The 14,825-nt window shown below is 42.5% G+C and overlaps 2 protein-coding genes across 3 annotated transcripts; one reads left to right on the top strand and one right to left on the bottom strand.

Moving 5' to 3' along the window:
* The first annotated feature begins 2,280 nt into the window (after positions 1 to 2,280).
* On the top strand, positions 2,281 to 7,790 carry tmem88a (transmembrane protein 88 a). Of its 2 annotated transcripts, none has more exons than XM_019858838.1 (4): positions 2,281 to 2,744; positions 3,672 to 3,978; positions 5,788 to 5,898; positions 6,560 to 7,790. In XM_019858838.1, exons 2-4 carry the CDS (start codon positions 3,676 to 3,678, stop codon positions 6,734 to 6,736), a joined length of 591 nt encoding a protein of 196 aa, XP_019714397.1. In that variant the 5' UTR covers positions 2,281 to 2,744; positions 3,672 to 3,675; the 3' UTR covers positions 6,737 to 7,790. The 2 variants fall into 2 exon arrangements, with proteins under 2 accessions (XP_019714397.1, XP_019714403.1); XM_019858844.1 differs by having other exon boundaries at positions 5,788 to 5,889; positions 6,551 to 7,790.
* Positions 7,791 to 7,836: 46 nt separating this feature from the next.
* On the bottom strand, positions 7,837 to 14,115 carry pcolcea (procollagen C-endopeptidase enhancer a). The gene is made up of 9 exons (XM_019858830.1): positions 13,949 to 14,115; positions 12,557 to 12,665; positions 12,213 to 12,471; positions 10,378 to 10,502; positions 10,164 to 10,300; positions 9,723 to 10,081; positions 9,555 to 9,632; positions 8,254 to 8,424; positions 7,837 to 8,156 (listed from the first exon to the last, which is right to left on the bottom strand). Exons 1-9 carry the CDS (start codon positions 14,035 to 14,037, stop codon positions 8,026 to 8,028), a joined length of 1,458 nt encoding a protein of 485 aa, XP_019714389.1. The 5' UTR covers positions 14,038 to 14,115; the 3' UTR covers positions 7,837 to 8,025.
* Between the last annotated feature and the right edge of the window lie 710 nt (positions 14,116 to 14,825).

The raw sequence follows: 14,825 nt of genomic DNA on the forward strand, positions 1-14,825 counted from the left end.
GGGAAAAAACTGTCTTGAACTATCCTGATTCACTCTCGTTTTAATTACTGCACTGGGAATTTCTTCCTACTTTTATACCTCTTTTTGTTGACAGGTTTGTTTTTGTTTTTTTTGTGGGGGGGTTGCAGAGAAAATTGTAAATTGTGACATTATTTATACTGTATATGCTACATATTTATTGCATATCAAATGGTACTCATTCATGGGGCGACAAGGTATTTTCAAGATATGGAACGGTGGAGACGTGGATAGGGGAAGTGCACTGAGGGGTCAGTGTAATCCCCTTGGTGCTAGACCCCTCTTTGCCTCTGCGCCCCTTCAACTGTCACGTCACGATGTTGAATAAGCAGCGATACAACTCAAGCCAACCTGCTGGTGCTTAGGAACATTTCAACACAGTTTACTGTAACTAAAATCAAATCTTTGTACTGTATTTAACTCATAAATGATTTTTTTCCTTTTTTTAATTAACTGTGTGAATTTCATAATCTCGTGTGGCTATATTGGTGATTTTATGAGCATTAGTAGCTGTAGTTGTAACTCTTGACACTTTTTGCAGAGACTTATAGGGATGTGGCTTTTAACGGCCAAGGTTTTGTTTTCTGTACGTGTGTGTGTCTTGTCCTCATCCTGGGTTATTATTTGACAGATGTAATGTTTTATTTTCTCTCTCTCATGATGTTCAATTTCTGCTGCACTTCAAATAGGACATGTAGAAGAAAAACCTGAGCCAGACCTGTCTTAAACCCCCTCTGTGATATTTCTGTGACATATTGTATTGTATTGTTCAAGACAATAATAATGTTTTGATAAATTATTCAACAATGCAGTCAATGTATGAGTTATATTTGCTTACGATACGATACACTGAAGAAAAACGTATACATCTGTCATACCTCGGTTTTTCGATCATAATCCGTTCCACGGGGCTGTTCGAAAAGCGATTTGTTCGAAATCCGAAACTATTTTATTAGCCCATGATTAGGGGCTAATACACTATGCAATAAAAACAAAAAGCAGTCAGATTTGCGTAAATCACAACAAACACGCCTGCTCACAATGAACGTAGTGTCCTTGTGTAAGGAAGCCGAGAGGAGTCAAATGACTTATTCGGGTTTGCTCAATTTGTTCGTAAACCGGTTTTCGGTTGTAATCTGGGACGTAAAAATCCCGAATTTTCTGGTCGAAATCTGATCTGGTCGATTACAGAGTCGTTCAAAAATGGAGGTTTGACTGTACATAAGTACAGTAACCTATACCGGCATCACCCGTCGCGACACACACGAACCATGAACGATATGCTTTCCTTTACGGGTATGACTTCATATGCCATCACCACAAACGCACACTCAATACCCTGTCATCTATTGTTAACTTATTTTTTTTCTTTCTATTTTTAACATTTACGTCCATCCTGGGGCTTGAAGAAAACAAAATGGCTTAAACTCCACATCTGGACTGGCTGCGGATGCAGCAAGGGATATCCTGGTTCCAAGGACAGGAAAAATGGTTTTTCCTCTAACAAGCCTCCCCTTGCACAGCCTTAACAGAGAGGCACTGACACATCACATGCACACACAAACAACTCAATCACTAATAATAGCAAAAGCATAGAAAATGTTCCAATTTTTTTTGTGGGGTTTTTTGTTTTTAAACCAACATTGCCTCAGGGTGTCTGTTTACACTTTTTCAAGCTGTTAAAAAGTCCCCATCTTCTCCCCAAAGTAAACACTGTACAGTATGTAGTGTATCAGCCCTGTGAACATCTAAATAAATAAACGATAACGCCTGAAAATTAGGCTTGTTATCATCATACCCATTCACGTCTTTGAACTGAGCCCCCAGTGGCTTCTTATCGGGCCCGAAGTGGCCTTTTTCTCCACCAAATTAGTCGAGCTCTACCCCGGAGCTCATTTCCGTACCCGCAGATCTGTTTTTCATCAAAGGGGTCAACGGTCACCCGCTTTGCCATTCCTGCTGCTGGGAAACGGACCGACTCTTCATGCCCTTTTTGTTTTACACCTCAGGCTTCTGTGGGAAGTTTTTTTGAGAGCGGATCACACCTTCTAAAAGCTCGGCTTCGACAACAACCGTTATAAAAGACGTTCAGCTGCAATTCATCACAAAAAAAAAAACAACAACAAAGGTGAAAAAAGTGCCAAATGATGTGCGTGTGGGGTAGCACACCCTGACTCCTCTAATCTATCCAAATAAACACTTCTCCCTCCCCCTGGATTCACATCTGGGCTCTGGTGTTATCACACAGAAAGCCTCCAGTGCCCAGACACCAGCCCACTAGGCTTCTCGTGCTCAGGATACGCGTGCGCACGCACGCACGCACGCACACACGCACTCAATCATATCTCAAGCTGGAGTCAGACTGAGGAAACAGAATGCCAGGGAAGGAAGCGTTGAAGTCAGGGGGAAAGCAGATTTCTCCTCAAGTCGACACAGCACCTTTTCTCTGAGAGGGCAGAGGATCTTCAGAGTTGCGACACCCAAGAAGATTAAGTAGTTGCTACTTCACAAAACGGAAACAAAAGTACCATTTTAGATTCAGTTCATTCGACGCCTTTCCGAGGATATCATCAACCACTGGAACGGGAATTCCACAGAAGACATTCATCAGGAGGAAATTCTTGAAATTCTCTTCATCCCTGACTTTGCACCTCTCCAACTTTAGGTCCCTTCAGTTTCTGTGGTATCAAAGTGCCGGAGAACACATCAACGGGTTCGATTCCACGGTGAGTAGAATTGAACAGGAGATAACAGTTTTGAACTAAACCTTGAAACCGACCGAAATGATTTTTTGATGATGATGTTTTTTGTGGAAAAGGTTTCAAGTCTAGAAAATAAAAGTATGTTGCACATGAATCATTTTGTTGATAAAAATGAAAGTGAAGTAAAAGTAAAAAGCCTCACGTTCCCATTGCATCCCAAGCGTTCACATTCAGACACACGGTAATGTATTTCCCAGCTGCTCGTTCAATGAGACAATAAAATACAAGCTGTGTAAAAAAAAAAAACCCAAACAAAAAACAAAAAGGAGTCATCAACCGCAAGAACATTGTTCTGACTGATTAGTGATTACAGGAATTTTTCGGCTTCTGCTTGGACTCATTGTTCTCGGTTATCCTGCAGCAGTTTGGAGGTGGGGTTGGCAGAGCCCATTTCCTTGCACTTCATTTTAGCGCTGCGGTGACTTTTCACTCCATCTATACCCCCGATTTTCACCATACAAAGTCACCTCATCGAGAGAAAACACCGCACTTTAAATTGATTGGAATTGAAAGGAAGTAAAAAGCACGTCGTGGATCACGCATGAAATAATGGACGTGGTAATAAAGCCTTTCGCTTCTGAATTGGATCAAGCTAATACGATATTGCATTTGACATATTAATTTGACATCATAAAGTTGGTACATCGGTTTTTCTTTGGAGCTCAAATATATTTGCGGGACATTACAGCTGCTGTCATCCAAATCTTTTTTAAAAAAATCACCATTTTGTGGCTCTGCAGAAAAATAAAAAGGCTTCATTCTCAACCTGTTCATTGCAAGCCGAGAGGCCCCAGTTGTAAATTATTCAAATTTCAACTAGTGCCCAAGCTTTAGTACACTTCCCGACGAAATTCAACGTCTCTTCTTTACTCTGCTGCTGTTCTCCACCAGAAACATGAGTCTGTCACGAAACGGCACATTGGAGAAGACATCGGAGCCGCCCCACTCTGAACCCAGCTCCCCCTCAAGAGGGGCCGGGGCGGTGGTGCCCCCACCGTACTCCACGGGAGGGAGCGATGGCCCCGACCCCCCACTGGAGTTGAGGGGCTCTCTGGATTGCTGGGCCTGCTCCGTCCTGGTCACGGCTCAGAATCTGATCATCGCGGCAATAAACGGCTTGTTGGCCGGCATCGTGTTTGGCACCATCCTCACCCCAGCGCTCGTCATGATTATATTTGGCTTCCTCTGCCACTCTACGGTGAGTCTGTTGGTCTCATAAAGCAGTGGTCCTCAACTTTTGTCGAGCCAAGGCACATCATTTCTACATGACAAAAAAAAAAAAAAATCATAACACACCACCAAACAAAAATGTCACAAACAGCAGATACCCACGGGTACAAAGATACATTATTTGTAGTCAATATTTGACACTCGATTTGTCATGGCACACTGGTTAGGAATCACTGTGAGAGACCACATCAGCCTCCTGCATGTTAAATGCTTAGCAACATGCAGTATATTTTTCTCAGTGACTTGATACTGTTTTTTTAAGTTTTCCTGGGACTTTCTGGAGATTAGGTTTGGATCGTTTGCAGCCGTGACTCAGAGCTTTGCTTACATTGCGCTGTGCAGTATTAAATTGAATCACCACTCCACCAGATATTTTCTTGGGTACAGTTCACCTGGAAAATATCATTGGAGCCGGTACAAGAACTGTATAATGAATTAATTCAAGTATAGTGATCGATTTCATTTTATGTCCACCAATACTGTGTTGGAAATGCATCGCAGACACAAATACAATGGTGGATTTTTTTTATTTATTTAAAAAAAATTTGTTTTTCGGAGATTGGCAAATAAAAAGCCCTCACTGGTTAATAATAACATAACAACATGTGAAAGGATACCATAGCTTCCATGCAGCTTGCTCTGGATCGTATTCGGTCAGTGATTCTTAACCACTGTACAGCAGCACATTAATGTGTCATACGAGATCAAATTCCGTCAATTTTACGAAATTGCTCCTTAAAATGTTACTTATTTACAACAAATAATGTATATTTGTCCAACAAGCCATGTCAGCGACGTACAGTCTAGTCGCTAGACTCTTGTGACTTATTACAGAACAGTTCAATACTCCTCCACTAGATGGCAGAAGGGGGAATTGACCCATTAATGTAAAATATGTGCTTTGGCTAGGTCAAGGTTTGGAGACAGACAATGTGCAGTGTTCTCCAGCTAATCACGGAATATAGGGCCTCCCTCGAGCTGTGGGCATGCCCAAATAGGTTTATAATTGCTGATAGATGTCACAGGATATCAACAAAAACGGCTTTTGTCTTCATGAAACTCAACAATTCATTTTAACATACTGTAGTTCCTCCGGACCATGATGCCACGAGATGGCAGAAGAGCACAAATTTTGCTTGGATGAATCTCTTACATTAACTTCAACATAGTTCCTTGCCACCATGATGCCACAAAATGACCCTAACGTAATACGTTCATTGCTTTATCACAAAAACAGAAAATGCCATCCTACTAATCTGCAGGCGTTCACTTCATTAAGTGATACAAGTGTCCCTAATTAAGTGTCCAATGAGAGTATTGATTATGTGGAGCCTTTTCTTGGGCTTGTAGGTTTAGTCGGCTGATGCCTCATGACAAAGCCAATTATCAAGAAAGTTTTATGAAATATGTGTGCTTGCCAGTTTCTGTGTGTTCAGGATCCATTTGCAGCGTTTCAAAACTAATCATGTTGAACAAGTTGTTCAAATGTGTTTGCAATATGGAGGAAGGGTAGTTTAATACAATACAATACATGTTATTTGTATATATTCAAGTCGTGGACTTTAACGACAAATGTTTTTTTTTAATTTTGGTGTCTCTCTATGTGGCGGCTTTCACCCATCACTGGTCGGTCGGAAATATAAATATATTAGTAATAACTTGAAAGTTTGTAAATGACAACGGTCAAGCGTTACGGTTTGAAATGAGTGCCATATAAAAAGTAAGAACTCATGAAAAATGAAATCTAAAGCAGCGCTTGTGCATTTGATTGCTTTAGGTGCAGCCGCATGGTACCTCAGTGTACTGTTCAGACCTGCTGGACGATGCGGGCTGTGTTGCGCTGCTGGTCGTCGGCTTTCTCCTGCTCACGCCTCTGCTGGTCCTAGCCCTGGCTGCATTCGGGATGGTTAGTCACACCCCTATGGTGAAGAGGCCCATTGATTTCTAAATTCCCTATCGTTGGGTCTTGATTAGGCCTATTGTTTGGGCTAGGGCTGAATAGCTACTTTCAGTTGGCCTGATCAGCATGTCTATGTCCCTTGGTGGTCAACAAGTTATTTTTTGTTTTTTACCCACAGGTACAGATGACGACTGACAGAACCCTTTCTACAGTGTTTCAAAGCTAATCGTGTTGAACAAGTTGTTCAAATGTGTTTGCAATATGGAGGAAGGGTAGTTTAATACAATACTATACATGTTATTTTTATATCTTCAAACCGTGGACTTTAACGACAAATGTTTTTTTTTAATTTTGGTGTCTCTATGTGGCGGCTTTCACCCATCACTGGTCGGTCGGAAATATAAATATATTGGTAATAACTTGAAAGTTTGTAAATGACAACGGTCAAGCGTTACGGTTTGAAATGAGTGCCCTCTAAAAAGTAAGAACTCATGAAAAATGGAATCTAAAGCAGCGCTTGTGCATTTGATTGCTTTAGGTGCAGCCGCATGGTACCTCAGTGTACTGTTCAGACCTGCTGGACGATGCGGGCTGTGTTGCGCTGCTGGTCGTCGGCTTTCTCCTGCTCACGCCTCTGCTGGTCCTAGCCCTGGCTGCATTCTGTCGCCTGGCTCGCCACCTCCAACTGGGCATGTGCTTCATTCCTTACAGCAGGGCCGTGTACAAGAACCTACCACCCGCTCGCAGCAGGGATGCCGGAGTGGCCGGCTGCTGTGGAATGCCCGAAGCTTCGGAGACGGAGGGGAAGGGCAGCGTTTGGGTGTGATGAGAAGTGACCTCTGAGACCGAGGTTTGATTTTTTATTTTTTTTTTTAATGTAGGCTATCCCTGCTTAATGAAGTGGGTCATCGTTTTTTTAATCGGTTGTAACACTCGATCCACTACAGTTCGTCATTGCAAATGGATGATTAGCTAAAAGATTTGTATACTATTTCTGTATTTTATAAGCTATTTTTTCCAATAAAACCTTACTCTGATGTCCAGACTTATATTGAATTGACAGTGTATAAAAAGTGGAGAAAAGATGTATTCTACTGTTGTAATAGACTATGAGTAGAAAACGAAATTGCATATACCCTATGTTCAAGCGGCGTCAAATGACAACATTGTTTGCAAAAATGCGCATGTCCAACATGCTAACGGTGGACATATTTTCATTGAAATTGAATTTGACAAGAAATTGGCATGTTGACACCATACATGATGTATTCATCACAAATCATTCTTGTTGCCAATAACACTTCTCCTAAATAAGGCCATGGAGGGGAATATCTTGCTTCCCTGAAACTGTTGCCTATAACACGTCATGGTTCACATTCCTCCATGTCATTGCTAGCCCACTGCCTTTTTATTTTTTTTTGGCCTTTCCAGGTCGCCAACTTTGGTTTTTTTTTTTACTTTTTTTTTCATGTCATCCATGGAGGTTTAAAAACTTAACAAGCCTACTTTTGACGCAGTAAGCTGTAAAATATAGATACTGGTTTTCATATAAGAAGTTCAAGCAAAAAGTCAAAAGGGAATACACAATACAAGTAAATATAACCTTAAAATTCTACTTCGGCACTGTTACAAAGTACGGAATTACTTCTTACGGCTGACTATTTATTTCTTTAACATTGTGACTGTAGCTTGCACTGGTGTCCAACTCCACTGAACCATCATTCACTTTTTTACTAAAACTGGAACATCTCGCCCATTGATTGTTGGAAATTGAAACGGTAAGTTATGACGCAAAATCTGTTTGTTTTTTTTACTTTTACGGCCACTAGATGTGCTCCTAAAACTTGACGTGTGTCGTCCCCAGACTCCTCATGGTGGGGTAAAAAAAAAAAAAAATGCTTTAGCCAGAATGACTGACAAAAGGAATGACAAAAGTGATATAATAATCCTTCATTCATATATAAATTACAGACAATGTTTCAGGATTTGTGTTTCTTCACTGGGGTTATAAATTTACTGTTATGTTTTACTGAGATATTATTATCTCATGTAGATTTGTCTTTTGCATTATACAAGGACTTATTGAGTCATCGTGTTCGGGACAGATGTTTCGAGTTAGCATGGCTGGTTGTTGATGTTTGTCAATAATTTGTGATGTGGGGCTTTGTACGGAGCTGTGAACGCGCCGGGTTGCAGGCTGCCGCGGCCATCTTCATCCACTTGACCCATGATGATGTAGTTAGCGCCTGCGGTGAAAAAAAACAATAAGGACCAGATGATTTTATGAGTGTGGGGGGAGTGCACAAAATATATAACGGATATACGGTATGTGTCTGCGTGTACCTCTGCGAAGCAATGGGCACTTCCTGCATTGTGACACCAATCGAACGGACATGGTCTCTCCGACTTGCGTGATACTTAGCCGCCCTGCCTTGTAAGTCCGAATGAGGGATACCCCGATGAGAAGGGTGCCCCGGGGCCCAGGGGCCAGAGAGGTCACCTTCCCGGTGATCACTACAAACAAAGTGGGCGTGGTTAGAAGGCAGCGTTTCACCTCCAGCAGGTATGAAAGCACAATGGCCGATATGGATTCAGTTACAGTCAAGATCCATGCACTACTGCGCTCTTTGTCCTCACTAGTAAGGTTATTCAGCACACTATTTTTTTCCCCACCTCTGCCTTTTATTACTCAATGATATTTTTAAATACTAGTGCCACTCTTGGCCAACTGGTATGCAGTTACAGTACTGGTAAACCACTGTGCTGCACTAGTAACACTCCTAGGCCAAACTAGTAGGCACATGACACAAGCTAATAGCCTCCGTTTGAGCATTTATTTGATATCCAGGTTAACATCCGTGAACTGGTACACTCTTTGAGCCCAGACAACTCTGAAAATAACTCTGGCATACTAGTACATACTAGGTCAGATACATGTTACTAGTGAGGCAAAACTGTGCACTAGATGAGAGCTGCACTGTACTAGTGTTACTGGTGAAGTGCTGTATGTTAACTAGTAGAATTTTACAATGTAATTTATTGAATTGAATCATTCGTTAAATATTTTTTTGTAAAACTGTCAATCAAATAAAATATCAAAGTACAAAAATTGCACTGGTCAACAGCCAATGTTAATCAGAGACGGTTATACGTCCCTAAATGAGTTTTTTAAAGATGATTTCCAAAATGCTAGAGTAATTTTACATAGTTCTACAGTACATTTAACGTTTTTGAACTGGCAAATGAATTCTAACCAATTTTTCAGATGGGATACATTGTTCTATTACTTATATCCATAAATATTTTGCATACACATTTTTACATATTTTCTTCTTTTTAACCTTGTTTATACGTCCCTAAATGAGTTTTTTTTAAAGATGATTTCCAAAATGCCAGAGTAATTTTACATAGTTCTACAGTACATTTAACGTTTTTGAACTGGCAAATGAATTATAACCAAATTTTCAGATGGGATACATTGTTATATTACTCATACGCATAAATATTTTACATACACATTTTTACATATTTTCTTCTTTTTAACCTGATTTACCCATGACCTTGGCCATTGGTCTGATTTAAAAATCCAACGTGACCCTTGAACACAAACATTTGCTCACTTCTGGTTTAACGGGTCGACTTACCAAATTCACTGGCACAGAACATGGGCTTGATGGTTCCGTCTCTTTTACACACTTTGGCACACAGTGGATTCTGAGCGACTAGAAAAAAAAATAAATAGATAAAATACAGTACACTATAATATGTCCACAAGTGCATTCCAAAATAGCACAACCCGTCGCTTCACTCACCAGGTCGCCCTCCATTTGGTCTCGAGTCAACCGTTCCCCTGTCCTGGCCCGTGGTACCGGTACCACGTCCATTCGTGGGCCTGACAGGTTTGGGTTTCTTAGTTGGTTCCGGTGCAGCAGGGGGCACATATTTGATCGTGGGGGCAGGTGGCGGCGCTGCGGTCATCGGGACTACACGTACGGCGGGTTTGACAGCAGGCTTCGCTGGAATGGACCTGGTACCGGCACCGGCGCTGTGCACTACAGCTGCGTCAGAACCACGGGGGATGCTTGTGTAAGTGGCCAGGAATCCATCGGATGTCACACTGAGGTCAGACACGAACTGGACCAGGAGCACGTTGCCGCTTGTAGTGATGGGCCTGCGTAGAAAAAGAGCATGACCGGGAATCTGGGAGTGGTTAAGTAAACGCTGAACTTTGGAATGGGTTCTGTTATTCTTACTGTGGGGCTTGATCGCCACAATATTTTCCTATCAGGCGTGAGTCATCTTTCTCTCCACCATTAAAGAAGGCCACATAGTCGAAGCGGCAATAGGTATCCGCCTCCAAATTAAACTTGCCAAATTTAACGTGGATTACCTAGTATCCAAACAGAAGCGATTACAACCCAAACGCAGACATTTGAAAATGGACTCATGCAGGTTAGGTCGCCAAACCTTATCGGGTTCCACAGTAATGAGCCAAGAGCAGCTAGTTCCCGGTGGATATCTCTTGTTGGGCCAGTTTGGCGTCATGATCTCTCCCTGAGATTTTGTTGTCTTTCCCCCACAGAACTGCTCATCTAAAACAATCCACAAAACCATGAAGTAAGATAACAGTAGAATGCAGATCAAGATGCGATCAAAATCTTCACTTTTCTTCTACTTCCAATATGGACTGAAATTAGAAAACGCGCATATTCTATCCCGGCCAGTCCGGTGATCCAGTTGTTAGCGCGTTGACCTCACAGTGCAGAGGTCATGAGTCCGATCCCGGCTCCGGCCTTCCTGTGTGGAGTTTGCATGTTCTCCCCGGGCCTGCGTGGGTTTTCTCCGGGTACTCCGGTTTCCTCCCACATTCCAAAAACATGCACGGCAGGCTATTTGTGTGTCCTTATGACGGTTTATTCAGCTCGCAAAAGATGAAAAGCGTGTCAAAAGCCACTGCAAGCACACACTTTTTAGCAGTTTGTCTCAAATGGGGCCGACAAATCTTGACAAATTACTGCAAAAATACACAACAAAAACTATAATGCTGATAAGATACTAATTTTAACCATCTTATGGAATGTGGAGAAAAGAAAGAATCCTTCGGTGTTACTAAAAAAAAAAAAAAAAAAAAAAAAAGCCGATTTAAAATCTTGGACATCACCAAATTCACCAAAAGTATGGATATTTACATGTAGTTACTGCCACAGCATCTGTTTTCCCCAAAACATGCCAACTCAGTTGCTGAGCATTGCGACACCATGCTGAAACCATCCATTGACACCGTCAGAGATGAATGAATGTCACATTGTAATTACAATGGTTGTCGTTTGCTGTGGTCGGAGAACTGAACTGTTTAATCCTGATGCCACTTATTATGGATATTTGGACTGTAAAATAATACAATCTCCTGCCTAAGGCGTTGCGTTTTTCCCTTTAGTTAAATTATTTATCTCGGTCTCATGTCTTGTATCACAAAACCTTGCCATTTAAACAGGGGTGTGTAGACTTTTATATTAATTGTGTGCATCGATAAAACCAGCAGCAGGAACAAGAGGACCACTTCCACTGTCAAATGAGCTCCAGTACAAGAATTGGGTTCATGTTTGTATTGACAGATCAAAAAACAGACAGTTTTGATTGACACTGTTAACCAGTATCATGGTTGCGCTTTGCAGTGGCGTAGCACTGCACCCCAAAGAGGGGTGTGTTTTGACATTCTACTGTTTTGACCTTCTCATACCATCCATCCATCCATTTTCCGATCAGCTTTATCCTCATAAGGGTGGCGGGGGTGCTGGAGCCTTTCCCAGCCGTCTTCAGGCAGTAGGCAGGTAACCTATTGCCAATTGCCAATCGCAGGGCACACAGTGACGAACAACCATCCGCACTCACAATCACACCTAGGGACAATTTAGAGTGTTCAATCAGCCTGCCGTGCATGTTTTTGGAATGTGGGAGGAAACCGGGGTACCCGGAGAAAACCCACGCAGGCCCGGGGAGAATATGCAAACTCGACACAGGAGCCGGGGATCGAACCCACGACCTCTGCACCATGAGGTCGACGTGCTAACCACCGGTCCGCCCCATTCTCATACCATACAAAGCACGTTGGTGGCATTGGATCACTACATTGTGCAGAAGTGCCGACATTACAGATTGTTGCAGCGGAGACAGGATTCCTTATTACTTCGCTTACTAACCCTTTAATAATGACAACCCGATAAGCTGTCCGCTGTAGTAACCGCTGTCCCTGAAAGGGTTCATTAATAACGTTCATCTGTTCTGAAAAAACGAGGACCTACCCTCAGCATACGGCGTGGCACCACTGAAGTAGGCCACAAACCCTCGACCGTGGGTCTCCTCATCGGTCACCATGTCCAACATCATCGTATTGGTGGTGGAAATAAGAGCACCGGGCCGGAAGGTGCCACAGAACCGGCCCAGTTTTTGCACCGTGTTGGATTTGCCGTTGTAAACATCCAGGTAGTCGTAGCGACATTGCGAGTCGGCCTCCAGGTCGAAAATCCGGAAGGAGAGCATGACCACTTTATCTTCCGGGACCTGGCAGCCAGAGAAAGATCCATAGGGTCAGATGATAAATGTGAAGCAGTAGGGTGGTGTTTTGACTTGTTGCAGGGTGACTCACTGTGATGATCCAGGTGCATTTGCTGTTTGGTTTGTAATGATCCGGGAAGCCCTCACTGCCGACAAATCCCGACTCTGCCACAAGAGATCCTCCACAGTGGAAGACCGGCCTGTGATAAAGGCCATGAGAAGATACGACAGCATTAACAAGCTTTGGCAAGGAGACAAGAATTGCATGAATGCATAAACTCAGCCTGCCAGTTTTACAATATTTACAGAAACTTCCATTGGGAGTCTCAAACTGTGATCCTCCTTCGCCAAATGCTGAAGTTTGGAATTCAAAATAAAATTAAAAAAAAGAAAAAAAGGACTACTCTGTAAAGCCTTTCACTTGAAATTCTAATGCCTTCCAAGAATTATAATTAGAAAGATACAAATGGAACAAATCCATTCAACTAATCATTTTCAGTTGACTCTTTCAACCCCATCGTTATTGTGCAATAAACATCTTAAAGAGCTCTGCGGGTGTCATAGATAATTACGCAGAAAGGAGCAGTTCTTTTATACACGTACAGATTTGCAAGAGCAGTCAGCAAGGGTATGTTTCTTATTCGGTTACTTAGAGGTTAATGCCAGAGTTATTTTTTTTGTTTTGTTTTGTGGCCAGATATTAGACAAACAAATTCAGAAAATACACAAGAAAGTCATGTTCGCTGTTGTACAGTCCATGAAAAAGTTTACACTCAAACTTTTGTTTGAGATAACCAGGATCCTGATGCAAAAGGTTGCATTCCTTCAAAATGGTGACACATAATAATTATCTCCAGCACAACACTCTTGTGCCACTTCGAGTGTCATTTTCAGCAAAAAAGCACCCGCTTTGTTGACTCAAACTTTGGCCACTGTGTGAATAATTCTTGGTTTAACGGTATGAAGCAAGACAGCAGAATCCCCCCCCCCCCAAAAAAAGAGTCATACACTTGGTGATTACAGCCAAGATGTCCAGAGCTGCAGCCAAGTTTCTCGGATTCGACCCCACGGGTAGAAGCGAAAACATTAACATCTGGTGGCTCAGCCATTGTAGACACAAAAAAAAAAAAAAACCCCCCAAAAAACAACAACTCAGCGCCCATTCAAACAAACCAGCTGGAAGGATTTCAACTGAAAAGACGGAAAGAATTCAGACATAGACTCCAGTTAAAAATTTACAATTTGGTGCCCCAACCATTTTAAACACAAAAAAAAAAAAAAAACCCACCAAAAAACAACAACTCAGCGCCCATTCAAACAAACCAGCTGGAAGGATTTCAACTGAAAAGACGGAAAGAATTCAGACATAGACTCCAGTTTGGAGTTCTCTCACCTACAACATCAACACTGCGTAGAACAGCGAGTTCATCTTCTTCACACCTTCTTTCAAAACACACCTTGCGCACACTGCGTGTGACCTCACCTGGTGTAGTTTGTCTGCTGCGCCTCCGTCCATCCCAACGCCAGAGACAGGAGCAAGGAGATGCCCCACATACGGCCTGCGTACACCATGATGCACTCACTGAGATACTATTTGAAGAGAGAGGGAGTTTGCTGCATGAGGCAAGAGGTTCAGGAGCGCGGTTGAAGGAGGAGAAAGACGAGGAGGAGGAGGAGGAGGAGGGTGGGTGGAGCGACTTGAAGATCGGCGGGGTTAGATAGTTCTCGAAGGGATAAATATTAAAAGAGTGATGCTAAAGGGACAAAGACTGCGAGAAAAGAGCCCGGAGGGGGCGATCAGCGGTGGGAGGAAGGGAGTACAAGGCTTTAATCAGAACCAGATGTTTTCGCCATCACATCACAGGTTTTGGATGGAATGCATACGTCTTGCGCTGGTGGCTTTTACCTTGACTCGTTTCCCGTCCATGGTGGGTCTTACTGATGGTTGCATAATTCACAAGTTGCTCAGGTTGGAAGCACAGCCTGAAGCTCAATGAGGTGAATCAATCACACAAGCAGGACTCCTAATTTTCACATTCTATTGAGTTGAACTTATGTTGCTTTTACATTTCTTTTTCCCCGTTCTTGTTATTCTTTTTTTTTTTCAGCCTTTGCGCAAGTATCAGCTCCTGTGAGATCTTGATTTCATATTATCATCAAACAAATGTATCCTTGCATTGTATCTCCCCAAACCCCAGGATGTCCTTTGACTCCATACAGAGTCTGAGCCAGAGGGCGTCTGTTTACACACACACACACACACACACACACACACACACACACACGTCCACCCCCTGCAATCCACCAAGACAACACTACAGTGGAGGAGTTCTCACGCATGAGTCAACTCTTCGGTTGAC

The sequence above is a fragment of the Hippocampus comes genome, unplaced genomic scaffold, assembly GCF_001891065.2.
Source record: "Hippocampus comes isolate QL1 unplaced genomic scaffold, H_comes_QL1_v1.1 scaffold66, whole genome shotgun sequence".
Lineage (NCBI taxonomy): Eukaryota > Metazoa > Chordata > Actinopteri > Syngnathiformes > Syngnathidae > Hippocampus > Hippocampus comes.